This window comes from Mesoplodon bidens (assembly GCF_964165515.1).
Source record: "Mesoplodon bidens genome assembly, chromosome: X".
NCBI classification, from domain to species: domain Eukaryota; kingdom Metazoa; phylum Chordata; class Mammalia; order Artiodactyla; family Ziphiidae; genus Mesoplodon; species Mesoplodon bidens.
This window is the reverse complement of record NC_138163.1, coordinates 997,862-1,023,596: the sequence shown is the minus strand read 5'-3', so window position 1 is coordinate 1,023,596 and position 25,735 is coordinate 997,862. Positions and strand designations below refer to the sequence as shown.

Below are 25,735 nucleotides of genomic sequence, written 5' to 3'. Positions count from 1 at the left end.
CCAGCCACTCCAGGGAGAGGGATCAGAGCAGGTCTCCCTGCGGCCTCAGTTATACGCAGGCACCACGGACACGACACAACAACGTTTATTTTGCCCCAAGAGAAACCCTAGTCTTCCTGCTCCACCTGCCCTCCTGCAGGACCAGAGAAAAGGGGCCTTGGAGCCCAGAGCATCAACACGCAACATGAAGGGGCTTAACCAGCGGGAAGCAAAACCTGCCACAGCCTTACTCATCCTGGGTGGGAACTGAGTCCCCTACAGAATGCTAGGAGAGCGTGGAACTGGGAGAGCATGGAACTGGGAGAGCGTGGAACTAGGAGAGCGTGGAACTGCAAGCGGCGTGAGGGAACAGAAGCGGAAGGGAGCGAGCCGAAGTACCGAGGGAGGCCGGGCTCTCGGGAAGCAGCCAGCCACGGGCGGGGAGCAGGGGCCCTCACTCCTCCTTCTTGTCCTTGGGGCCATCTACCTCCGCCTGCAAAGGGGACAGAAATTGCAAAGCAGTGGGTTGGCAGGCACACTCCTCCCCTTCGCCTTCCAGCCCCTCCACCCCAGAGGCCCCGTGGGGTGCCCCTTTCCCCAGATGCCAGGCGGTCAGATGAGCAAGGGACCCCCCACCAGTAGCACCTCACAGTCTGCCAGGGTGGGAGTGGCCCCACTCCACGAGGGCTGTAACCCTAACTCCAGCCGGGCGGGGGCGTGGGGCGAGGGGGCGAGGGGAGACAAGCCTCTGCTGTCGCTCTTTTCTCAGAGCCCCAACCCCGCAGCACCACCTTCTCCGGGGCCTCACTCACACCCACCCTCGTGCCCACGGCAGCCTCCGAACTTGAGTCCCTTCCAAGTCCCAATTCAGGCTCTTCCCAACTCTGCACACCTTCCACCGGTCCTGCCAGTGAGCCCACCCTGCACTGAAGCTGTTGGTCCCCCTTTGGGGGCTGGGCCCTCCTTCTCCACCTTCCACGGTGCCCAAACTCAGGCCGCCAAGCACTGAATCAAATCATCAGAACTTAGGGGTGTTTACCTAGCCCTCATGCCCAATTTCCAGGCCACCTGAGCTTCCAGACACAGGTAGCCTGGGGACTCAGACGAGGCCTGCGGGCGGGGGTGGTAGCAGTGACTCGGACCTACTGGGTGGGGGCTGGCTGTGATGTCTCCAGCTCTCGGCCTCACATCACCCCGCAGCCCCTACAGAAGGAAGGCCAGCAGCCAGCAGTGGAATTTCCCCTGCACATCTCTGGCCGGTACTTGATGCGGCCCTTCAGTAAACCTGGATGAGAGTCAGGGGCCCCACACCATGGACCAGGGGTACACGTAAGGGAAGGAGCTCTTCTCAAGGGCACCGATGCTGGGCATGAGGCTGGGCAGGCCCACAGTGCAGAGGGCTGACCTGACTGCCAAAGGCGACCTTAGTTAAGTGGCTGCCATCTGCCAGGCCACACCCCTCCTGCTCCAGAAGTGGTTCCGGCTGTTGGGCCCACGCTGGCCCCAGACTCAGCAGCAACAAAGGAAAAAAGGGGGACTGGAAGAGAAAGCAGCCAGCTTGCTGCCGAGGCCTCTCGAAGGGGACACGTTGGCCCTGAGGCTAAGGCAGTGGGAGGCCTGCTCTGCGCCTGCGCAGGGTGGGGGGGCTCGGTTCCAACAGAGCAAGCTGAGCATGCTGACCTGCAACTTCGCGTGCTCCTCCAACAGGCGGTCATACTCCTTGGTCAGGCCCTCAGACTGCTTCCGCATGGCCAGAGCCTCATTTTCAGCTTTTTCCAGTTCTGGGGATGATGCAAGTGGTGAAGGAAGGAAAATTAAAAGATGAGGATTAGGGAGAAAAACGCCATTTGCTGTAGACAGCAGATGCAGCTGCCCCAAATCTGTCCCCAGTGAGGATGTCTGGGAGACCACTCCTCTCAAAAAGCTCCTCTGCCAGCTGCCTCGAAAGCCTCCAAAAGTGGGGAAGGGCTGGCCAACAAAGTTGGGACAAGTAGGAGAACACCAAGGATCGCCCCCCAGCCCCTTTAATGGAGGGACCCTGCATGGCTCTCAGCAGGGGTGACCGCAGGGAGGCTGACAGCATGGGACAAACATTTTGAAAAGGTTGGGGGTGAGAGCAGGAGGCAGGCAGCAGAACCCCAGTCTCAAAGCTGAGAATGAGAGGTGTGTCGAGAGAGGCCTTCAGGAAGGGAGCAGATGGGAACATCTCAAGCAACTCTGATGCAGCCTTTCCTTCCCCACCCACCAGGCCGCTGGTGACAAGGCACAGAGCGCCACTCCCCATGCCTGGCACTGGATGAGATGCTCTGGAGTTAGCCCATGGACCTCTGGGGTTCCTGGGCCCTCCTTGGTGGGACCCTGAGTGCACTGCTAAACCACTAAGCCCCACTGGCTGGGGCCGAGCCCGGCTGTGTTTGGGCTGGACGAGCAGGGAGCCATTTGTTTTCACGCAGCTCCTGAGCCTGCGTGTGCGTTTGTTATTAATACTTTGGCAAAAGAGGTGTGGCAGCCACCAGCAGAGGCTCCCGAGTTCTGGGGGCCGCGGGCAACCCGACGACAGTGCTCACTTTGCTTGTTGACAGCCAGCTCGTCCTTCAGCCTCTGCAGATCAGCCTTCAGGCTCCTCTTCTCTTCCTCCACCTTCGCTTCAGCGTCCCCGCCATCCAACCTGACTCCACCGGCAGCTTCCTAGGAACAGTGCCAAGGGCCTGGGTTACTCAGGAGGGAGGAGGGAGGAGGGAGGAGGGAGGGAGGGAAGGAGTCCAGCTCGGTCCTCCCCACTGAGCTGTGATTCCTCAAGCTGCCCTGGGCACTTGCCCCTTTGGAAATGTCAGCACAGAACTGGGCCACTGCTTGTTCCCAGCCACCAGGCAAAGCCCGGGCCAGCAGGGCCACCTGCTACAGCTCCCAGGCCACATGCCCTGCCTGCCCTGGCCCCCAGCCCTGCCTCCTTTCTCGGCAGCTCCTCCAAGTTGACCAGTCCATCCAACGACTCCATTTGCTGTCATCTGGGGATTGCTGCCAGTGACCCCTAACTGACCAATGCCATCACTTCCTCTCTCCAAGCTCCACAGCTCACTCCAGCTGAGGAGCCCCCAGCTCACCCCTGCCCGTCCAACTCTATCCTGCCTATGAATCCAAGTCCATCCGTCTCCTTCCCAGCTTGGCTCACACCTCACCCCCTCTGACAAGCCTTCTAGGACTGCCCCGCCTCGTCCCCAGATGATAGCAATCCTCAGGGGACCAAGATTGGTCCTATCCTATCTTGTGTTCTTCTGTGCTAACTTGCCCAATGTTCACAGCACAGGGCTCGGCTCCTTAGGGAGTCAGTTTATCAGGGAAGTCTGGCCTGGATGCACAGCAGGTAGAGGCAAGAGAGCAGCAAGGGCGCTCCCCTTCCCATCGCATCCCCCAGACCCCTCCAGTACCCACCCCCTTCGTCCCTCCACCCAGCTCCTCCGCTTTTCACACAACAGCAGTGTCGCACGTTTCCCAGCCTGATAGGCTAACGGCAGCTGCTGTGGCCCATAAAGAATGTCACATGGGGGGGGGGTCGGGAAGGCCGAACTCACCTTCTTTAGCTGCTCATTCTCTTCCATGTACTTCTTGGCCGCTTCACTAGCACTCTCTGCCTGCTTTTTAAAGGCTTCATTGGAGGCCAGCAGCGTGGCCTGCTGGGAGATAAGAGTCACCAGGCGTCTAAGCAGGCTGTAATTGTTTACAAAAAGAAGGGAGAAGTGAGCAAAAGAAGGAGGGAAAGATGGCTAGCATGAACTTCTTTTGTTTGCTCCCACCCCACACCTGCCTGCAGCCTAGACCTGTCCTTCTGGATTGCCAGGGAGGCAAAGCAAAACACACCGGCAACGTGAGGGGAAAGACGGAGGCAGGAGCTGTCCTCTGCCACCAGAATGATTACTAGTGCCCCCAAAAGGCTGCTCACAGCCCTGGGGCTCTCCTCCAGCCCAGAAGGCACAGGAAGCAGGAGCCTGACAGGACACAAGGGGCCACGCCTAGATACAGCCTAAAGGCCTAGAACCCGGCACTTTACAGGGCAGGGCCTAGATGTGCCAAAGCAGCCACGCTGCCACTTTCCTTGCTGCAAGGCTGGGCTCGCCTTGATAAACAAGAGCAGCCCAGGACTTCCCTGGTGGTCCAGTGGTTAAGACTCTGTGCTTCCAATGCAGGGGGCGTGGATTTGATCCCTGGTTGGGGAACTAAGATCCCACATGCCATGCAGCAAAACAAAACAAACAAACAAACAAACAAACACACCACACAAGAGCAGCCAGTGCTGCGGGGGCTTCCAAAGGGCCGGCCGAATCCTCCAGCCCACCTTGTGAGACAGTTGCTACTACTGCCCGTTTCACAGAGGGGATATGGAGGCTCAGCATGCTGAAGCAATTGGTCAAGAGCCAGAAACGAAATGTGGCTGGAATCCGCACTCCTGCCTGTCTGACCCCAAGGCCTGAGCTGCCAACCAGTACATGTTCTCGATTTCCAGGGAACCACTAGCCGGGCCAAATGAGAGAGATGGAAACAACTCTTCTTTCCTCACCCCCTTCCCAAATGCAGTCTACAGGCAGCTGCCAGACCACACCTGTTAGAAAACATCACCACCCTGAGGTTTCCCCGGGCGAGGGGGACAGAAAATGAAAAATCAGGGCCCAGGCACACATCTCAGGTTCAGACCAGCCACGAGAGGCAAGCACGTGGCAGCTGAGCACACGCTACTCTGTTTCCCGACAGCCACCCTGCCCTGAGATGTTAGCTGGCAGGAGAGAGGACGGGAAGACTCAGAGTCGGGGGCGGCGGGGGCACTTCCCACATGCCTGGGACGGGCGTGGCCAGCCGCTGCCCCGAGGAGGGTGCAGAATGGGCAGGCCCCAGGGACGAGGGGAGGGGAGGACTTGGCATGTCCAGGGTGTTTCCACAACAAAGTGCTCGCTCAGAGCAGACAAAGCCGAAGCCGCCTGCTCTAAGCCATCTTCTCTGGCCTTTGCAGGGCTCTTGTGGACACCTGCTGCTTATCAGGCCCCTTGTGGACACCTGCTGCTCATCAGGCCCAAGGGGACGAGGGGACTAGGGAGGGATGGGAGAGCAAACAAGACGCCCAGCTCTCCCTGGCCAGGCCCTGGCAGAGCCCCTGCTGGGAATGAGCCCTGAGGGGGAGCGGCTTGCAGGGGCTGTGAGGCACCCATCACGCTTCCTGGTTTAGGGAGCGGCTGCTCCAGGGGCCCCTGTCAGGACGGGGAGAGCCAGGCTACTGGTTCCTGGCAGGAAGGGAGAGTTTCCAGTGACATGTGCTCTCTAAAATTAGCGACCGAGACCTCGTGGCCCAGGGCTCAGGTTTCCCTGTCTCAGCCGCAACTGCCCACCATCCTGCCCCCCACCGGGCTGAAGCCATGGAGGTGGAGGGAGCTCCCGAGTGCCCCAGGAGCCAGAGAGAAGCAACATGCCTGAGTCACACAGGCAGAGTGGCAGTCACTGGGGGAGCCCGGAAAGAAAGGCAAGTCTGACTAAGCCCCAAGCTCGCAAGCACAGGGCACTCAGGCAGCTCTGAGCAGATCCTGGTGACGTGGAGGAGGCTGCTCCTCCCAGCCGGAGACTGGGTTGGGGGGGAGGGCACATGTGCCACCTGGCAGACCCAGCCAGCAAAGATGGATGGAGCAGGCAAGCCCAAAGGTGACGCTCCCCCTTCGCCTGCCCTCCTCGACGAGGCTGGGCAGGCCGCTGACACGCGGCGGGACTCCAGCAGCACTGTGAGCGACCACAGCTGTCGCCCCAGTTACCCAGGGAAGCCAAGCCCAGGATAGTGGTGGCAGTGAAGACCACAGCAGTACAGCAGGGGCCAAGCTCTCCTCAGTGCCGTCGCAGCCCATCCCCACTTATGGAGAACCAGGGTTGCCAAAAAGAGCCCGGGCAAACACGCGGTACCCAGCTCAAGAGCTGTCCAGGGGGCCTCCCGCCACCTCAACCTGCTCAGCCCCCCACCCGCCCTCAGGGTCTCCCCCTCAGTGCAGGGCAAGAGCCTCCAGGGTAGATGCCCCTCCCCAACCACGTGTCTTTCACACCATCCATCCACGCTATTCACCCCCCACCCCGTCCTCTCCCTTCCTGTTAGACCTGTTCCTCCAACCCAGCCCCAGACGATTCTGGGTAATTCCTCCCTCCAGGAACCTCGCCCCTCAAGCCTCTGCCTCCCACCAGCCCAAGCCCCTCCCCTCTTTCTCCATTCCTCAACCGACACCAACCTATATATCCTGCCCTGGCCACGCCACCAGCATGATCACCGGTGCCCTAACCACCCAATCCAAGGAGCACCCTGGAGTCCTTGGTGCACCCGCTCTGTAGCACTTGGCACAGCTGACGGGTCACCCCCTTGGAACTCTCCCTTACCCTTGCCTCAAGCAACCCTCACCACCCACCAATCCCACCCCCGGCAGGGATTTATCTCAGCCAGATCCTGACACCCAGCTGCCTACTCACCGGTGGCTCCTGCGTGTCCCTGAGACATGCCCGACTCAGCCCATCCATGACAGACCAACTCTCCTGCACCGCGCTGTGGTGGACGCCGTCACTGAGCTACCCAAGCTCTTGGGCCTGCACGCCACCTTGGGCCCCAGTCATCCCTGTGGCCTCACTGCTTCTTTCCTGGGTGACTTTAATAGCTCCTAAGCGGCCTCCTCCCTATCCTCCACCATACAGCTTTGCAATCCATGCCCCCAAGGAAAGCCAGTGATCTTTCTCCAAGACAATCTGATCATGTCAGTCTGCTTCCATCCCTCTGACGCCCGCCCACTGTTCTGGCTGGCACACAGCCCTCTGCGAGCTGGCTCTTGTCCCCTCACCACCCGCGTGGCCCTCTGCTCTACTAACGCCAAACCACTCACTGGCTGCTCTTGAACACGCCAGTCCTCACTTGCCTCGTCTCCTGTCACTGCACGTCAGCCCACCAGTCTGCAGGGGTGTCTCCCCTTCTCTTTGAGAACTCTCGCTGATGACTCAAGACCCAGCTCCAGGGGACTTCCCTGGTGGCGCAATGGTTAAGGATCCACCTGCCAATGCAGGGGACACGGGTTCGAGCCCTGGTCCGGGAAGAGCCCGCATACCGTGGAGCAACTGAGCCTGTGCGCCACAACTACTGAGCCTGTGCTCTAGAGCCCATGAGCCACAACTACTGAGCCCGCGTGCTACAACTACTGAAGCCCACGCGCCTAGAGCCTGTGCTCCACAACAAGAGAAGCCACCGCAATGAGAAGCCCGCGCACCATAACAAAAAGGAGTGCCCGCTCACCGCAACTAGAGAAAGCCCGCCTGCAACAATGAAGACCCAATGCAGCCAAAAATAAATTAAAAATAAATAAAATTTAAAAATAAAAAGGAAAAAAAAAAAAAAAAGGGGACATTAAAAAAAATCTGCCTGCCAGTGCAGGGGACGTGGGTTCGATCCCTGGTCCAGGAAGATCCCACGTGCCGCGGAGCAACTAAGCCCGTGCACCACAACTACTGAAGCCCACGAGACACAACTACTGAAGCCCGCGAGACACAACTACTGAAGCCCGCAAGACACAACTACTGAAGCCCGCGCGCCTAGGGCCCGTGCCCTGCAACAAGAGAAGCCACCGCAATAAGAAGCCTGTGCACTGCAACAAAGAGTAGCCCCCCGCTCGCTGCAACTAGAGAAAAGCCCATGTGCGGCAACAACAGACTCAATGCAACCAAAATAAATAATTTAAAAAAAAAAAAGACCTAGCTCCATTACCACTCTCCCCTCAAAGCCTCTCCTGAACCTCCCAGGTCCCCCTTCCACATGTTCCCGCAGCAGCCCCTGTGCCCCCTCATCTGGTTGCACAGTTCTTGCTCTCTTCTCCTCCCAATCATCTCCCCGCATCACACTGTCACTTGCTCCTCAACTGGCTGCCCAGCCACAAACGCCTTCAGACCAGGGAATGCACCTTCAATCTCTACCCGCCCCAGCCTGGTCCACTGGGAAGGGACCCTGCAGGTGACTCCCCCCCATCCCCCATGTGTGTGGTGCCACACCTCAGGCCAGGACAGAACGTGAGTCTGGGGCCCTGGCTCTCCCCGAACTCAGCCTTCCCTAGGCCCAGCCACACAGAGGGGGACACAGGCAGACATGGGCAGGGCTTGCCAGTCAGTTGAGCAACAGGGTGACGAGAAACAGCAGCAGGAAGGCGCCATGTCAGACCCGTGTTGATGAGCCAGCCAGGCTTGTGACTGCAGCGGTAGCTGAATAGGCACTTGGGAAAACACTCATCACCAAAGCTGGGGGCAAAGCCCAGTGCCCCGGCCCAAGTCCAAAGGGCGCCCCTGCAGGGCCCCTGGCTAAGCCAAGAGCAGCATTCCCTAGCACGGCCGACAGGGCCTGCCCAGGAGCTGGCCTTCTAGAACTTCTTGGTGCCCCTCACACATTAGGCCCCATGCTCTTGTGCCTGCCCCCGATTCACCCAAGATCCAGCTCCAACGCTCCCCGAGAGCCTCCACCCTCTCCCAGGCACATCAATGTGCCCTTTTTGTGTCTGTCCCCTCAGTGTTCTGAGCCTCCACCAAGACCCAGGACAGAGCAGGGCAGACGGTGGAAGGTGCTGAGCTTCAGCATCTCCAAATCTCAACAGCCCAGAGACGTCAGCCTAGAGAGAAGGCTGACGAACTGCTGTCCCCACTCCTGCTGGCCATCCTCCACCGAGCTCGGCTTGACTGCCCAAGTACTGTTATGCAGGTAACTATCCCAAGCCATTTCTGGACAACAGGTGAGAAGCCACAAGCCGAAGGGATTTCCCAAAGGTTCAGGGCTGATAGAGGGTCCAGGGTCTAGGTTAAATGCACCCAGCGAATGAGAGAGAAGTCAGTGCACGAACCATAAGAGAATCCAGATGTGTCCCTGGCAGACAAATGTCATCCCCAAATACCTCAATTCAACTGGGTTTTCTCGGTAAGATGTTTCTGGATGCTGAGTGGGGCTTTCATGCTTTTATAAAAGGTTGAGTAAACAAGGATCGGCAGGAGAAACAGAGCCAACCATATCAAGCTATGGAGACGTGGTTTCACATGTTCTTTACACTGATCCTGTCTCCCTCCTGTGGGCGAACGGGGTGGGCAGACTTGGACTTAACAGGAAGTGGGACGAGAGCAAGGAGGAGGGTCCTCCCAAGTCCCAAAAGGAATATTCTATACTTGTGGCCCCCCCTTGCCAATCCTGCCCACTAGCATTTACCAGGCATCTCCCAGGTGGCATGCCCTCGGGTCACTCAGCCCTCAGGGCCCCGGCGAGATAGGTGGACAGGCAACTCCCCTCACCCTGCTGCCCTGGGGAAGCAGGAAGCTGGTGTCACAGCGCCACCTGTTGACTCTCCAGGCCGACTACAGCTCTGCCTCTGGCGCCGCTCCACAGGGTGGCAGGTGGACTCCGGGTGAACTCGGCCCAGCTCGCCAGCAAAAAACACTGAGGAGGCGGCGGCGCGGCGGCGTGGGGAGGTGGCCACCGTGGCGAGGAGCCAAAAGCCAGGTGCTGCCCCAGCAAAAACGTCGGACAAAGCAGACTGGTAATAACAGGGTGGAAGCTGCCACAGGAAACTCTCACCCTACAGAGTCTGGAGTCATGAAAATAAGGAGGCAGCAGAATGGGAAGAAGGAGAGTTTACTCAGAAAGGTCCAGGGAAAATCTTCCAAGGGCTGCCCCCGTCCATCTCAGGAGTACATCTCAGCACACGTGCTCGGTCTTCCTCTTAACCCTTGAGGTCAGACAAAATGGGAGGGGGCCAGGGTCGAGGAAAGGCCAAGGCCCTGCAGCAACTCCAGCTTAAGCCCAGGTGGTGCCTGTCTACCCTGGGGACAGAAAGGCCAGCTAGAGGGAGCGGGGGCGGGGGGCCCTCTGGAGCTGAAGAGAACCAGCGAACAGGAGCGAGCCTGTCACGTTGCCTTCTTGAGACCAGGGAGCAGAGGGATTCTGTATAAACTGGGGGACAGAGAGCAACCAAAAGAGGCCAGACAACCTAGGCAGATGTTCCAGCGCTAAAATATGCTGGTGGCCCCCTGGCTACTTCGAGGGAATGGGAAGGAGGGAGCTGTCGACCCCCAGATGTGCCCCACGCGGTACTCCAGTCCAAAGGCAACAAGGCAGTGTCTCTAGCAGGCGATGGCGATGTGCTGTGGAAAAAGCCCAGGAAATAGGCCTGGCCCGGGCTGGGGAACCAACAAAGCAAAGAATGAGAGGTGGCATTGGCTATGCCGTCCAAATAACAGAGGCCACCAGAGGCCCTTTCAGTTCAAATAAATTAAAATTACGTTAAATGAAAAATCCAGCTCCTCAGTCACACCAGCCCCATTTGTTCACAGCGAAGAGTGTCTCCAGCCTGCAGGCAATTGGTCACACGGCGCTGGGCTGGAGGAGCCAATCACCCTTCCCATCTCCAGCCCTGCTCTCCGCTTCCCCTACCCTCTGCCTTCAGAGGAAGGGGCCCTCCTGGAACATCAGGCTTCCGATGACCTTGGAATCAGGAAGACTGAACCCCTGTAGTTTGGCACCCTGCTCCCAAAGAGGTCATTCACCATTTGCCTTTAGAGTATGAAGAGAATTCTTAGGCCAAAATCCAGTAGCTGAGCAAACAATCCATACTTTAAAAGAAGCCGATGCGTGTCAGATGGTCTTCCATGGCCTCTTCGTAGCAACTCCCCCCGCATTAACATGGTCCCCCCTTTATCAGAGCCCCCTCCTGGGCCCAGCACCCACAAGACACCAGCACACTAGTAGCTGGGGTGAGTTTGGCTGGGGGAGGGGGGACTAGAAATCAACGGACTTATCAAGAAGGCTCTTACCCAGTGCTGAGCTGTGAAGCACTACTGTATTTGTAGTCTTAGAAAATGATGGCAGGGCTTCCCTGGTGGCGCAGTGGTTAAGAATCCGCCTGCCAATGCAGGGGACACAGGTTTGAGCCCTGGTCCGGGAAGATCCCACAGGCCACGGAGCAACAAAGCCCGTGCGCCACAACTACTGAGCCTGCGCTCTAGAGCCCGCGAGCCACAATTACTGAAGCCCGCGCGCCTAGAGCCCGTGCTCCGCAACAAGAGAAGCCGCCGCAATGAGAAGCCCGCACACCGCAACGAAGAGTAGCCCCGGCTCGATGCAACTAGAGAAAGCCCGCGTGCAGCAACGAAGACCCAACGCAGCCAAAAATAAATTAATTAATTAATTTTAGAAAAAAAGAAAGAAAGAAAATGATGGCAGCTGATGGGTGGACCCTTGGATTAAGAGGAAATAAAGGTCAAAAATCCCTTTACCTGGCCTTCTAAGGTCAGTCCTCCACTTAAATCACTTTATCTTTGGGTAGGCCCCAAGCACCAGATTTTAAAAACCCCTTAGGTTCCCTTACCTAGACACGGATTTAAACAAACAGTAAAAAACAAAACCTGCGAAGTACTCTGGGAAACGTGAGCAATCACTACTGAGTTGGTTACTAAGGAGTTACTGTAAGGTTCTTGTAATGAGCAAGATGCTAGCGTGCTTATGATTTTTTAATAAAGTCCCTCTCTTTTCAAAGCGATAATCCAAAATATTATTTTGCCTGTAAACATAATATTTGGGATTGGTTTCAAAATAATCCAGAGAATAATGGGGAAGGGGGCAATCAAACGAGACTGGCCAGGGAGACACTCACTGTTGAAGCTGAGTGACACCACAGGGGGTTGGCTCTTCTATGCTGCCTCCAGTGCTGAGAACCGGATGCCCAGGGCCCTGAGGATTCCTCGGCTTGGCCGCCTCCAACCCTTATTTGGCCTCTCCCTGGGGCAGCCCTCCCCACACCCTCTGCTCTGGCTGCAGTACCTGTTCTCTCTGTCCTTCTGTCCCACTCTGCTCTCCCGCGCCCACTCTCCCCACCCTGTGCCCAGCCTGGAATGTTAAGACCCCTGAAGGCCAACACCAGCTTTCTCTTCAACTCCCTACCTAGGCCCAGCACAGCCTACCACACGAGTGGGAAAAATCCCACAAAACTCTCTCACTACTTGGGGTGATACCGGTAACAACTACCGTTTATTAAGCACTCCCCACGTGCCAGGCATGATGCTGAGAACATAACCCAAGTCACCTCCACCCTCACACCAACTGTTCGAAAGAGGCATCCTCAACCCCTGCGCAACAGGTAAGGAAAAAGGCTCCGGAGAGTGAAGTGACTTACCCGAGATCACACAGCTAGACAGTAACAGACCCAGAATCCAAACCCAGCCAATTCCAAAGTCCACTCTCACTACGCCCATCTGTCTCTCAGGACCACCATGGGCTGTTATACCCCCTTGGCAAGGGAAGAAAGCGCCCCGTGGCCACTGCAGGCGGCAGAGCCCAGGCTGGACGTTCATCCCCGCCTGCTGGGCCCACATGGCCTCCGTGGACACGGTGGCTCTGGCTTGTCTCGCCATTGACACAAGCCCCAGCAGCCGCCTGGGCACCAACTATCTGCAGAGCTGAACACTGGCAGCAAGCAGGGCTGACCCAAAAGCAAAGAAAGCAGAGCAGAACGTCCTGCTCACCCCAGAGGGTCTGGATGGATTCTGCCCCACCAGCAGTTTAAAGGGCACGATCACCTTCCAAGAGACAACCCAGCCCCCAAGTCACTGGCCGTTAAGCAGAGGAACTTTGTAGCAAAGCACGGGCAGTTCCATCTGGACTGACTGTAGTGACACAACCCAGCCCCAGAGAGGTAGGCAGAAAACAAGAGGTAACTGTGGACCAAGTTTAGGTCACTACAGATCGAGGGGCCTCACGCACAAGGGTGGACCTTCCTGGGTCTGGATGACGACCACTACTTGGGTCCTGACCAGTAACATTTTAGCAAAGGCGGAGAAAACAGAGCACTGCTCTCAGAACATGCAAAACTCAGCCCAGAAAGAGCTGCTGTGCAGCCACACCTGTAGCTCCAGAGGGATGCCGACCAGAGGTGGTCCCAGAGCAGGGAAGTAGGCACTAAGGCAACGGATGAGCAAGAGCATGCGAGACAGAGCCCGTGCTGCCCAGGTCCACACTAAATGGTGCCCTGCACCACACCCATCACAGACCAGAGGCCCGCTACACAGTGCTGGGACCAACGGCATCCACATCCACATCCTCGGGGCGCCCAGACATGTGTGTCTTCACAAGCACCACCCCCACCCCCCGGCATTCCTGCTGTCAGAGCTCAGGAGACCTGAAGAGCTGGGCATCCAACCTAAAACACTCGACACAGCAGTTCGATGAGTTCAACCTGGACATGGGCCTGAAGCTGTCCCTGTCTGCCCAGGACAGTCCATTCAGTCCCTAAGGTGAAAGTGGCACAGAGCCAACCAGACTAAAGGAGGTGAGCCCAGGTCCCCATGCTGCCCCTCACACGCTGCTGGGGCCCTTGGAGGACAGCTCTGTAGGCCAGCCCACAGCACAGCACGGGCCTTGCATGGCAGAATCAGGAGGGAAGGCCCAAATAAGCATGAAGAGGAGGTCTTGGCTAGACCGGCAGGCAAGAGTTGGGGGGTTCCAGGCAGAGGCCACAGAAATACTCAGGGAAGGGGACCCACGAGGCTGGTTCACGACATGGGGAGGCCGAAGAAGAGACTACAGAGGGCTGCGGGATGTAGGTTTCAAGCCTTGATGCCAAAGGTGCTCTGAAGGCACTGGAAGCAGGGGGTGGTGGAGTCGGTTTTACATGCCAGAAAGGTCACTTGGCTGGGGCAGGGTGGACAGGCTGGGAGACCAAAGCCAGCAGCAGGAAGCCTACTTGGGATGATGCAGCCCCACTGTGGCAGCACTTCCCCGGGTAACGAGGAAGAGAGGCTCAGGAGGTGAGATCTCTGGCTGTGGAGTGGGGACAGAGTTTCAGTTTTGAAGATGAAGAGTTCTGGAGGCTGCCTGTACAACAGTGCACACGGGCCCAACACTACTGAGCCTTACACTTAAAAATGGTTCACATGGCCAGTTTGATGTTAATGCATTTTACCGCAATTAAAAAATACACACAGGAGCAAGGGATCACATGGGACAAAAAAAAAAGAGGCAGAGCATCCCCAGGCTTCTGAGTAGAGACAGCTATTCTCAGACTTTGGGGCCCAGCCCATAGAGAAAGGAGCGTGAGGACCTGGGAAGGTAGCAAGCTGCCCCACGTCAGAGCAACCACGAAGCAGATGCAAGACAAAAGCCCAGACCCTGCCCCCCTGCCCCCCCGCCAGCAGACTGTTGCAGGGAAATGCAGACTTGTTTAAGGACGTGATGCGTCCTTTAAGCCTGGGGCCCCTGTTTTCAATTACGAGGGCTGCTCAAGGCTCCCCCCAGGTGTTTTTTTGGCCGCCCCACACAGCCTGTGGGATCTTAGTTCCCCAATCAGTGATTGAACCCGGGCCCTCAGCAGCGAAAGCGCAGAGTCCTAACCACTGGACAGCTAGGGAATTCTCCCCCAACGTGCTCTTGACCCCAACCCCATGAGGAACCAATGCCACCCCCAGCCTCTCTTCTGAGCATTGCTCTCTCTCTCTGTGGTCCCCTCACCCACTAACCTGCTGTCTCTTCCCCAGTCTTGCCTCTCCCTGCATCTGCTTTCATTCCCCTCCATCACTTCCAGGCAGTGGCCAGCACCTCCGAGTTGCCCATTCCTCGACCCCTCGGTGAAGTCATCCCCCTCCTCTCCCCCGGCTTCCTCGTTCCTTCCAGCAGGCCTCACCGGCTCCCTTCCTTCCACGCGGGTGGGTGTGCAGCCTTCCTCTGGGTTCTGCCACAGCTGCCACTCTGTGGGTGCCCACAGGAGAACCACCACCACCTCAACCTCAGAGGCTTGGCATCCCCACTAGTTCCTCCCCTTTCTTCCACCAGCACCTCTGAAACCTGGTTCAGGCCACCAGCATCTCTCAGTTCAGCGACCTCTGACTTGGTCCCCCTGCTTGCAGGCTCTCCTGCTCTACTCCATCCCAGGCGCCAAGTATGAACACGTAACTCTGACCACGGCGCAGCACCACTGGAAAAACTCAGCGCTCTGCCACACAGAGGTCAGGTACAAACTCTGAAACTGGCATTCAAAACCCTCCACCCTGTCTCTGGCCACTCCTGACCCATCCACCCTGATCCACGTGCTCTTTCCCAAACAGCCTACGGGGGTTCAGGGACTGAGCCAGTACCTGCAAGTGAGACTTGCACAAATACAGATGAGAAAGAGACAGACAGTAAGGGGGCAGAGACACTTTGAAGAGTACCAGGCAGTCCAGCTGAGAGGCACACAAAGTGACAATTGAGAGGGGTTTTCCCTGTTTATGATATCAGAAAAATGGGGAGATCGGTCTGATGTTCACCAGTGGGGAATTGGTAGACACCTAAGAATGCTGGCAACAGATGGGTTGTCCTAGAACAATGTTAATGACAAACTCAGTGGAAGACCCATGTTCCCACGTGGTAGTTACAACATGACCCTGTTTTGAAGAAGCATGTGGCTGCTGAGGTCCCATCACCTTAAGTCTGAATTCTCAGCTCTGCTGATGACTAGTTCTGGGAACTGGGGTCTCTGAACCTCAGTTGTTTCCTTGCAGAGCTACTATAAAAATTAATGTGTGCTTGGCACACTGAACACTTAACAAGTGGTAGCTGCTATTAGGCATAGAAAAGTCTAGAAAAATATTTAACAAACGTTATGTGTCAACAGTGGTTATGATAGCATTTTAGAGGATGTATTTTCTTATTTGTTTATTTAAAGCCTCAACTCCCTCCAAAGGTTTTATACTAACATTACTTAATAATCTTCAGATGTACAAATGGAACTAAGAGATTAAAGTCGTTGGACTCCTAAAACTTAGACTAATAAGGCTGATGTACAGATCGTGTACTTGATCCAGGCACCTTCCTACCAAAATCCAGGGGAAAAAAGCAGCCCACTATCCAGTCTACGGTCAGAGGCAGGCTATACACCAACAATCTGGCACTAATTGCTCACTCTAATGCAAACTAGCTGGCATCTGAACAGAGGGTCGGAACTAGGCGTGAGCTCGGGCTGGCCACTTACAACCTGTACAACTCAGGCTGCTCCATCTCTCTTGGGCTGCCCTTTTCCATTTATAAAGGCCCACTGAATTATGAAGGATTATTGAAGTCCTTACTGACTTCAAGCAGAACCAGAACCCAAACACCTCACACGCACACAGGCGAGGCCACCAGGCCATCCAGTCTTCAAGATAAGCTTTTGGTTTTTTTTCTTTCTTTTTTTTTTTTTTTTTTTTTTTTGGCCATGCTGCGCAGCTTGTGGGAATCTTAGTTCCCTGACCAGGGATTGAATCCAGGCCCTCGGCAGTGAAAGCGCAGAGTCCTAACCACTGGACAGCCAGAGAATTCACAGGTAATCTTTTTTTCTTGGATGGTTAATGTAATGCAAATAGAGAAGTTCCTCAAGGGCCACAGCCGCCATACAGGATCTGACCCCTAGACTAGGGAGGAGTATATCATCTCAGAAAATTCTAGAAACAATTAAACAGCTCATTTGTGGGCAACCGATGAATCCACACTGATCCTTGGGGTCACTGTTTCCTTTTCTAAGAAGTCACACAAGACCAACCTCACGTCCTTTTTTTGATCAGCTACCGGCCAGGGACACGGGAGGGTATGGCAGGCACAGCAAGCTAAGATGGACGGGCAACAGATGTATGGCTGCTGGAACAACCAGGCCCAAGAAGTTACTATGTCCGACATGTTTTAAAGGGAATTTGATGAAGCCTTCCTTACACGCCTGTCAAATGGAGAGGTCAGAGCGAAGTGAGGGAGGCAGCTGACACGACAGAGCACAGAGCGGGATTGCGAGGGAGCACGGGACCTGTGGGCCCAAATCTCACTCTCCTCTCTCAGCCTCCACGCGTCCCCTCGGGAACAGCGGAGTTATGAGGACTGTTCTTCTTTGAATTCACCTGTTTGGGTTAGGAGACTGCCAACTGCTCTGTACCCTGACGGTGGTGGTGTTATTCCACTCTGCATTTGTCAAACACTCACAGAACCAGATGCCGATTTGTGCTATATGTCAATTTTTTAAAGTCAACTGCAGGAATTAAGCTGGAACACCTCGCTTCACAGTGTCGCAGAGAGGACAGAGCTGAGCACACACACGTCTGGTACACCTGGCTACCCACTGTCCCCTGGCCTGGTCAGATAATACCTGCCCTGGAGATCTCCTTCTGGAAGAGATCACAAAAGCAGAGCAGTCAGGAGAGTCTCAGTCCACAAGATCATACTTCTTTTTTGGAGTTTCCTGAAACCCTAAAACCCTAAGGTATGTGTCCAACTCCTCCCAGCCTTCTCAGTTCCTGACTCTCAGAAGTTGGAAGACAGCAGCCTTGCAGATCACTCCTGTGATCAAATGTATCCCCCTAAAAAGCCCTTTCCAGCTCCACCACCCGCCACTTTCCAAGTTTGACCCAGAGAGGCCAGGCTCAGCTGAGCAACTGACTTTTTTTCCTGAAAAACTGAAACCCAGACAGTCACTCCAATGCCCAAGAATCCATACACTCACCCTACTTCTCAGTAACCTCACTGTAGGCTCTTCCCAATAACTCCGGAAGCCCTTGGCCCCCAGGCTCCAATAGGTCTCAAGCTCCTTTGACAGACAGGTCTACATCTGGGAAGGCCCTAGGGACAGGGTCGGTCTCAGCCCCTTCGTGCCATTTCTGCCCACTCTTCTCAGGACAGGACCCCATACACAAAAAGCCCCTGTTCAACTGGTCCCCTTTTTTTTTTTTTTGCGGTACACAGGCCTCTTACCATTGTGGCCTCTCCCGTAGCAGAGCACAGGCTCCGGACGCACAGGCTCAGCAGCCATGGCTCACGGGCCCAGCCGCTCCGCGGCATGTGGGATCTTCCCGGACCGGGTCACGAACCCACGTCCCCTGCATCGGCAGGCGGACTCTCAACCACTGCGCCACCAGGGAAGCCCTCAACTGGTCCCTTTTAAGCTGGGCTCCAAAGAGCCTCTCCCAGAGGAGGGTAACGCCTGTCATTTACTTCACTGTGTACAGAAATCGACCTGGTGATAAGACATTTGTCCTAAAAGAACGTGTTGCAGGTTACGGCAGAGCCAGAACGTGGTCTTCTGACCTTCTAGTCAGCCCTCTCCCACCCTCCATGCTGCTTCCGGAGGTCAGGAGAAAAATCAGAGGCTTCTGGGGAAACTGTGTGGTTCCCCTAACACAGAAAGGGCCTCCAGTTCAAGGCCACAGACTGAGGAGGCAAAGTTATGGGCTAGCCCACAGGTCCCTTCACAGTCCCTCACCCCTCCCCACTCACAAGGACAGCAGCAAGGAAAAGCCAGCAATGTAGAGGTTCCTCTGGGCACGGAAAAGCTTCATGTGGAAGTGTTCCACAGCCCCGGGGTTGTTCTGGAGGTTCACCTTCTCCGTCACGTCATCATACTTTCGAATCTCGCGAACAGCATCTGTGGCGGAGCAGAGAAGAAATACGGGCATTTAGCTCCCGCTCAGACTAGGCTGGCCTGTCCAGGTAAGACAGGCGGCATGAGCTGGGGCAGCCTTGCTTCCCTCAAATCTGTCTCCCCTGCTATCCCCCTTCTATACACACCTTGAGAGATGCCTTGTCAGAAGTGCTGCCCTTGGACCTACTCTCTCCTCCAGCTTTTCTCACGTCACCCCCTGGACCCATTCTACCCAGGCCACGAGCTTGCTCTCCGTGTCAAGATGCTCACCGAATCTGAGACATCGCCAGCAACAGAGGCAGCTCCCCTTTCCCATGGTGCCCCCAATGTTTGGTTCTGTTTATCTCAAACTGGGCTGGCCATGGGCCATCCAACTGATAAGCCGGGGTACTCCTGTTTATGGAAATGCCCGCTAGGGAGGCATGAGCTGCCTAGGAGTCAAGACCTAAAGCATGCCTGCTAAAGATTCAAGGGTTTTCATTTTTAAGCTTTATAACCCATTTTATTATTTAAACTGTTTTATTCTGATTACAAAAGAAATTCACACTCATCAAAGGTTCAAACACAGCAGAAATGTAGGAGTAAGAATCCCATAACATAATCACCTCCAGCAGGACCTGCTACATGTGGCCAGCTTAGCTAAAAAGCAGTCATTTTCAGTCCCATTACCTGATGTCATTCTCTTTGCAATACACACATCTGAAATTACCCCAATTACAGGTTTATTGTCCACCTCCCCCAAATTAGACTACAAAACGCCACGAGAGCAGAAATCTTTTCTATTACACCCCTAGGGCCTAGCATAGTGCTAGGCGCACAGGGGGCACACAAACACCTGCTGAATGGTACAGCCTCTGCTCTGGAGAGCTGCTGCTGGCCACACAGCGCTCTGGGTCATCCGTATATTCATATCTATGCGTTTGTGGAATAGAAATGGTACCATCACACAGGGAGGGGGAAGGGTAAGCTGGGACGAAGTGAGAGAGTGGCATGGACATATACACACTACCCAAAGTAAAACAGACAGCTAGTGGGAAGCAGCGGCATAGCACAGGGAGACCAGCTCGGTGCTTTGTGACCACCTAGGGGGCGGGATAGCGGGGGAGTGATAGGGAGGGTGGGAGGGAGACGCAAGAGGGAGGGGATATGGGGATATGTGTACGTATAGCTGATTCACTTTGTTATAAGCAGAAACTAACATAACAATGTAAAGCAATTATACTCCAATAAAGATGTTAAAAAAATAAGAAAAAAAAAAAAAACTGGAACCATCCCATACCTACCACTTTTCTCCCTCAACCCTGAAATCTTTTTTCTTGAGGTACACTGATTTGTAACATTATATAAGCTTCATGTGTACAACATTTTCTTTGTACTTCTGTACACCCTACAATGTGCTAAAAAACATGGAATGCTTCATGAATCTGTGTGCCATCCTTGTGCAGGGGGCATGCTAATCACATCTCTCTCTTTCCAATTTTAGGATATGTGCTGCCAAAGTGAACATGTGAGACATCTTTTTAAGTCAGTACGTAAAGATCTACCTAAAGAGGGCTCTTAATGGACCCCCATGGGAGAGGGTCAAAGTATCACTGTATGGCTATTGTCTGGTTCTTAATTTCTGGTTTGAGACTGCTTGTTTTTTAAGCTGATCTTACATTATAAAAATCTGTCTCCCTTTACTGGTGTTTTTGTGTTACATCTGTACCATGAAGCAAGCCCTCTTTCAACACTGTTAGCAGGGATATAAACTAGGACAACAATGTTTTTTATGGACTGCGTGTTCCTGGCCCCCAAAATTCCTAAGTTGGCATCCTAACCCCCAACCAGATGATATTAGGAAGACGGGCCCTTGGGAAGTGAGCGCGAGGCCCTCGTTAATGGGATTAGTGCCCTTATAAAATAGACCCCCGAGAGCTCCCTTGTCCCTTCTTCCATGTGAGGACATGGCAAGAAGACAGCCACCTATGAACCAGGAAGAGAGCCCTCACCAGACACTGAATCTGCCAGCACCTTAATCTTGGACTTGCTGCCTCATAAATGTCTTTTGTTTAAGCCACTTGGTCTATGGTCTACAGCAGCCCAAACTAAGACATAAAATTTTTTTTTTTTTTTTTTTTTTTTTTTTTTTTGCGGTATGCGGGCCTCTCACTGTTGTGGCCTCTCCCGTTGCGGAGCACAGGCTCCGGACGCGCAGGCCCAGCGGCCATGGCTCACGGGCCCAGCCGCTCCGCTGCATATGGGATCCTCCCAGACCGGGGCACGAACCCGTATCCCCTGCATCCGCAGGCGGACTCTCAACCACTGCGCCACCAGGGAGGCCCAAGACATAAAATTTTAAATGTTCATGCCCTTGGGTTTATCCATTCCACCTCTATGAATTTACCCTACAGAAAGATTTACATATATGTGCAATGATATGAGGATGCCTATAAAGAAGGAATTACAGTATAACGATATGATAAAATACTACCCAATCTTTAAGAAGAATGAGACTGCTGTAAGAAAAAAAGCCTAAGATACAGTAAGTGGAAAAAGCACAATCCAAAACAATGTGTACTGTGATCTGAATCCAAGCCAAAACGGTATGTACTAGTTTAATAAAGACAGCAGCATAGAAAATGCCTGTGGAAGCATACCATAAACTTTTAACAATACTTACCTGTGAGACATGGGATTATGGGGAACTTTAACTTTCTAGGTTGAATTTGTGAATTTTTAAAGATGTGTTATTTTTGTGACTTAAACTAACAAAAACCATGTTTTCCTACACTGTGTTCTGCATCCAGAAACCCCAGCACCTCCACCACCTCTGGCTGATGGCAGAGAGCAGACCGGGGATGGGGGCGTTGGGCCAAACTAGCCCAAGTCACGCAGCAGAGTGCTGCCCTCTATCTCAGGTCTCCAGCCCAGGGCAGTTGACCCTGGACCCTCATTAAGCCCACTCTCCCAGTGAGATGTGCCCTAGGCCCCTCCCAGTGATGGCTAGGGGCCAGCCAGGCCTGCAGCTTCTAGCTGGTTATGTTATGTCATCAGTATTTGCTACTAGCTAACAACTTATTTAGGTAGGCCTCTCTAGATTATGCTTCTTACCCTTAGGATAGAAAGCAGCCTATCATCATAACAGGATGTCTCTCTAGAACATCCAAGCAGTTCCCTGATGCCCAAAAAAGAAGAATGGCACCTTTGCCAACTACTGCCTTCTGCAAAGGGCCCCCCCGGCCCACTCTGCCATACTAGGAGAGTTCGTGGAGTCTGGTTTGCAGAGGGGCAAGGCCCCAAGTGAACACCCTCAGCACGGTCCCTCCCCACCCCAATTCTTGCCCCCAGCCCACACCCAAAAGCAAAAGCACACACACCCAATTCCAAAACCCTGCAGACTGGCTTCTCCTGCTCAGGGGAAGACACGCATAATCCCTACCTGTTCTGTACTCATAGGCCGCTCAGGGAGAGAACCCTGATTGGAAAGAGCTGCCTCCTGGGGCTTTACCACGTATTTCAAGAACAGTGAGGTCTGTGTGCAGCTGGCACCCACCCTCCACGGCTGGGAATGGATAGGCTGCACCTCACCTGTTCAGAGGCAGTCCTGCCTGAACCTATCCCATCAGGCCCCGAGACATCAGGAAGGAGACACGCCTAATGCTGCTGCTGGTGGGTGGAGCCCTGCACATTCCCCTGAACTATGGCCCCCTTGGCCTCCCACCCCCTGCCACATTTCTGCTGGGGACTCAGGGAGACAGAAGTGCTCTGAGTCTAAGCAGGCATCGCACCTTGGAGACAGGACCACTGTCTACGGCAGAGGTGAGCCAATACTTTGGAGACCAAGCAGGGGGATGTATTGATCACTTACCGCAGCAAAAGGCACATTTAACAGACAGATGAGAGCTATACTGATTCCTCTGGTCTCCAAACAATCACGCCACCACGTGGCCTCAGGCCCCACCCCTGTTTATCTTTCAAGCCCCTGCTGGTGTGTACCTCAATGCAGGGTTTATAGAACTTCAGAACTGGAAGGACTTCGAGGAACCTGAAGTCTGACCCGGATCCAGAGAGGTCTGGGATTTGCCCCCTAGATATGCTATCAGACCTCTTGCCCCCCGTATACTTCAGGACATGGCAGCTTCTTTCCCAGCTTGGCTCCCTATCTACTTGGTAGCTCAGTCCCCTATTTGAGGCCTGTTTCAGGCACTGAGGGAGAGACTGACACTGCTAAGTGCCCAAGGAGCAGCGCTACTTAGACCAAGGTCGGCATGAGCCGGTTAGCTTCTCTTGGTTTCAGCTCTGGAAGGACGTGAGGAGCTGCCTGAGACATGAGGTCGTCATCACCGGGTACACAGAGGCTGCTGGTCAAAGTGAGGGCCCTGCCAGCAGTCAGCATCACCGTCTTTGTGGATGAAAGGAGCCTCTTCCCCCAAGAGAAAGACAGGCGCACTTCAGTGGTCTGTCTCTGAGAAGCCAAAGCTGTACACTGCTCATGGAACATGGCACAGGGCTTTGCAGCAGAGGGTACGTCAAAGGGTCTAGGTCAGGTAGCTGCCCTCAGCCTAAGCTCACTCACCAATGACCAGCAGCACAAGGATGACAATGAGAACCACAAAGAAGGTGTTGCCATAGCTCACGACCAACTCCACGAGGCGGGACTTGAAAATCTTCTGCCATCTGTGAAGAAAACAAAAAGGCTAAGGCCTGAAGAGAAAGAACGCACGCCTGGGATCCAGGGCCCTGAGAACAGAAAAACAGTTTTGCACTCGTCTCCAACGGCTGAATATCCCATACAGATTCAGCCTCAGCTGCTTGCAATTCTCCAATTTATGACATCCACTCAAGAGTGTTAAAAAGAAAAAAAAAATACGTGTCCGTGTATAGAAATTTCTAGAAAACCAATCTTAAACACTGGTAGGCTCCGGGTAGGGAAATGGGAACCTGACTTTCCCCTCTGTAGCATCAAAGTGCTTGCCACGTACACATTTCTTTAAACTGTTTTCCCCCGTGACCAATCGTGGTTCACCTAGACTCCCAGCACCCTACATTACCATGAAGCAGACCCCAGACCTCTCTTCGTTTCCCTCCATAAATACTTCAGGATACAGCTCTATCAGAGAAGAGCCTTCCAAAATACTAATCACGATGCCATCACCAGACCTCAAAAATATCAACAAGAATCTCTCATCATCAGAACTCCAGAGCCAGAACTCCAAAGTCCAACTGAGACAATTATTTTTAGTTGGTTCGTTTGAATCCTGACAAGATTCTGATTCTGCATTTAATTGATAAGTATCTTAAGTCTCTCTTATTCTATAAGCTCCCTCTTCCCTTGCCCTCTTTTCTTTCCCAGTTTACTGTCTGCAGAAACCAGGTTGTTTGTCCTACAGAGCTTCCCAGATTGCAGCTCCAAGGGGGCCTGTGTTCTGCATTTCCTGTGAACTGTACGAGGTGACTCAGATCTCGCTTTTGTCAAGAATATTCCTTAAGCAATGTTGTACACTTTCCATCACATCACAACAGGGCCTACACTTTTTCATTAAAAAAAAGAGCTTTAAAAAAATATCCGTAAAAAGACAGCCTTATCTGTAATGTCCCAATTTAAGTGCAAACGTGCTCACATAATAAATGTAATTAAAATTTATTTCAAGTTAACTTTTTACAGGTCCTCTGTTCACTGAAAAGAAACATGGCTCCAGCCTTCATAGGCTGAGTAATGCTCATGAGGGCACTACGCAACGCCAGTGAGACTAGTTAAGAGGACAGAAGTCACCGAATCAACGGCAACGTGACCCTGTGATGCAAGTTTTGCAGATCCCACAACGCCATCCCCTGAACGGCAGGGCCCCCGGGGGGTGGCAGGAGGGCATCATTCCCAGAACCATAACTAGGTCTTCTCCCCTCTAGGACATTCTGAGGACCAGAAGGCAGGGCGCACAGGAAAGGAACTCAGCAAGATGTGACAGAGCAGAACTGTGGGGAAGGTTGGCGATAATCAACACAACCCTTGCCACCCCTACCCCAGACAGGTTCTACCTGTTTCCATCTGGCCTCAATACCAGGGCCCACCAACTCTGCAGGCATAAGCTGCGGAGCAACTCTCCCTGGCTCGCCTGCCCGCTCCACGGACCATACCTTTTGGGAGAAATGAAGGGAATGCAGAGAAGCAGCACAACGAAGACCTCTGCGTAGAGGAAGGTGGCGACGGCAGTCCACTGCAGACTCATCGTGCTGCTAGCAGCTTGCCAACGGGGAGATGTGAGCCTGTTCCTGACGGAGCACAGAAAAAACAGCAGTCGTGACAGCTGGGCGGCCCCCGCACCCGACCTCAGAGCCTTCCAAGGCCCGGCTGACACGGGCTCGAGCCCCGGCAGTCTGGGCGCTAACACACCCAGAGCCACCTTTTCGGACAATTCCTTCCCGGTGGAGTCCGGGAGGCTCCTCACGCCGGGGCAGCGTCTGGAACCGGAAACTCGTGGAGCCCGAAGACCGTCCTCGCAGCCCCGCGGGCCCGGGCCCGCCACGCCGAGGGGCGCGCTGCGCCAGACGCTCCCGCCCCCCACACGCCAGCCCCCGTCTCCGTAACGCCCTCGCGCTCTCTCCCGAAGCTGCGGCGCCCCCGTCCCCCGGGGAAGCCAAGCGGCCCTGGAGCCCGCGGCCCTCAGAGAACCAGCGGCCCCGGCCGGGGTAGGAGCGGGGCTCCAAGGTCTCCCGACCACCGCGTCCGCCTCCGAAGGGGCGGAAGTGCTCGGGTTACCTCAGAAAGCCCCGGAGAGCGACTTCTAGAGAACGGGAGTTGGGGCCAAGGGCAAACGCGGGTCTCGACCCCGCACCTCACGGCCCCATCCAGAGAAACTTCTAGAAGACTGTCTCCTCATAAAGCCGGAGGAGCCCCTCCCGGCCGCCCGGGTCGGCCACGGCGTCCACCCCGCTCCAGAGGCACCCCGACGTGGCCCCGACCCGGCACGCCCTCCCAAGCCCCACCCCGGCGGCTCCTCCGGATGGACTTGGCCGTCGCCCCCCGCCCCCGCAGACGGCTCCACCCGCCGCCGCCCAGACTTCCCTCTACCCGGCCCTGCCCTCGCACTCCCGGCACGGCACTGGCCCCGCGCCCCGGGCCTCGCCGCGCTGCCCGCCGCTCCCCCCTCGTCGAGGAGCCGGAGCACCTCGGCGACCCCGGAGCCCGGCCAGGAGCGCGGGCGGGCTCGCTCACCGAGTTCCCCACAGTCAGCCGGCACGCCGCGTCGCCGCCAAACTCTCCCACCTCAACCTCGGCCCCGCCCCTTCCCCGCAGCCGGAACCGGAAACGCCCGCCTGGTCCCGCCCCCGCCCCCAACCGCCGCGAG

The 25,735-nt window shown here is 55.0% G+C and overlaps 1 protein-coding gene across 4 annotated transcripts; it reads right to left on the bottom strand.

Moving 5' to 3' along the window:
* Positions 1–69: 69 nt before the first annotated feature.
* Positions 70–25,704, bottom strand: BCAP31 (B cell receptor associated protein 31). 4 transcript variants are annotated; one of them, XM_081221725.1, is made up of 8 exons: positions 25,603–25,704; positions 24,525–24,659; positions 22,966–23,066; positions 18,263–18,410; positions 3,552–3,687; positions 2,547–2,667; positions 1,660–1,760; positions 70–472 (listed from the first exon to the last, which is right to left on the bottom strand). In XM_081221725.1, the coding sequence occupies exons 2-8, from the start codon at positions 24,614–24,616 to the stop codon at positions 434–436; spliced, it is 738 nt and encodes a 245-aa protein (XP_081077851.1). In that variant the 5' UTR covers positions 24,617–24,659; positions 25,603–25,704; the 3' UTR covers positions 70–433. The 4 variants fall into 4 exon arrangements, with proteins under 4 accessions (XP_081077851.1, XP_081077850.1, XP_081077853.1 ...); XM_081221724.1 differs by lacking the exon at positions 25,603–25,704 and adding an exon at positions 25,147–25,345; XM_081221727.1 differs by lacking the exon at positions 25,603–25,704 and adding an exon at positions 25,223–25,345.
* Positions 25,705–25,735: the final 31 nt, after the last annotated feature.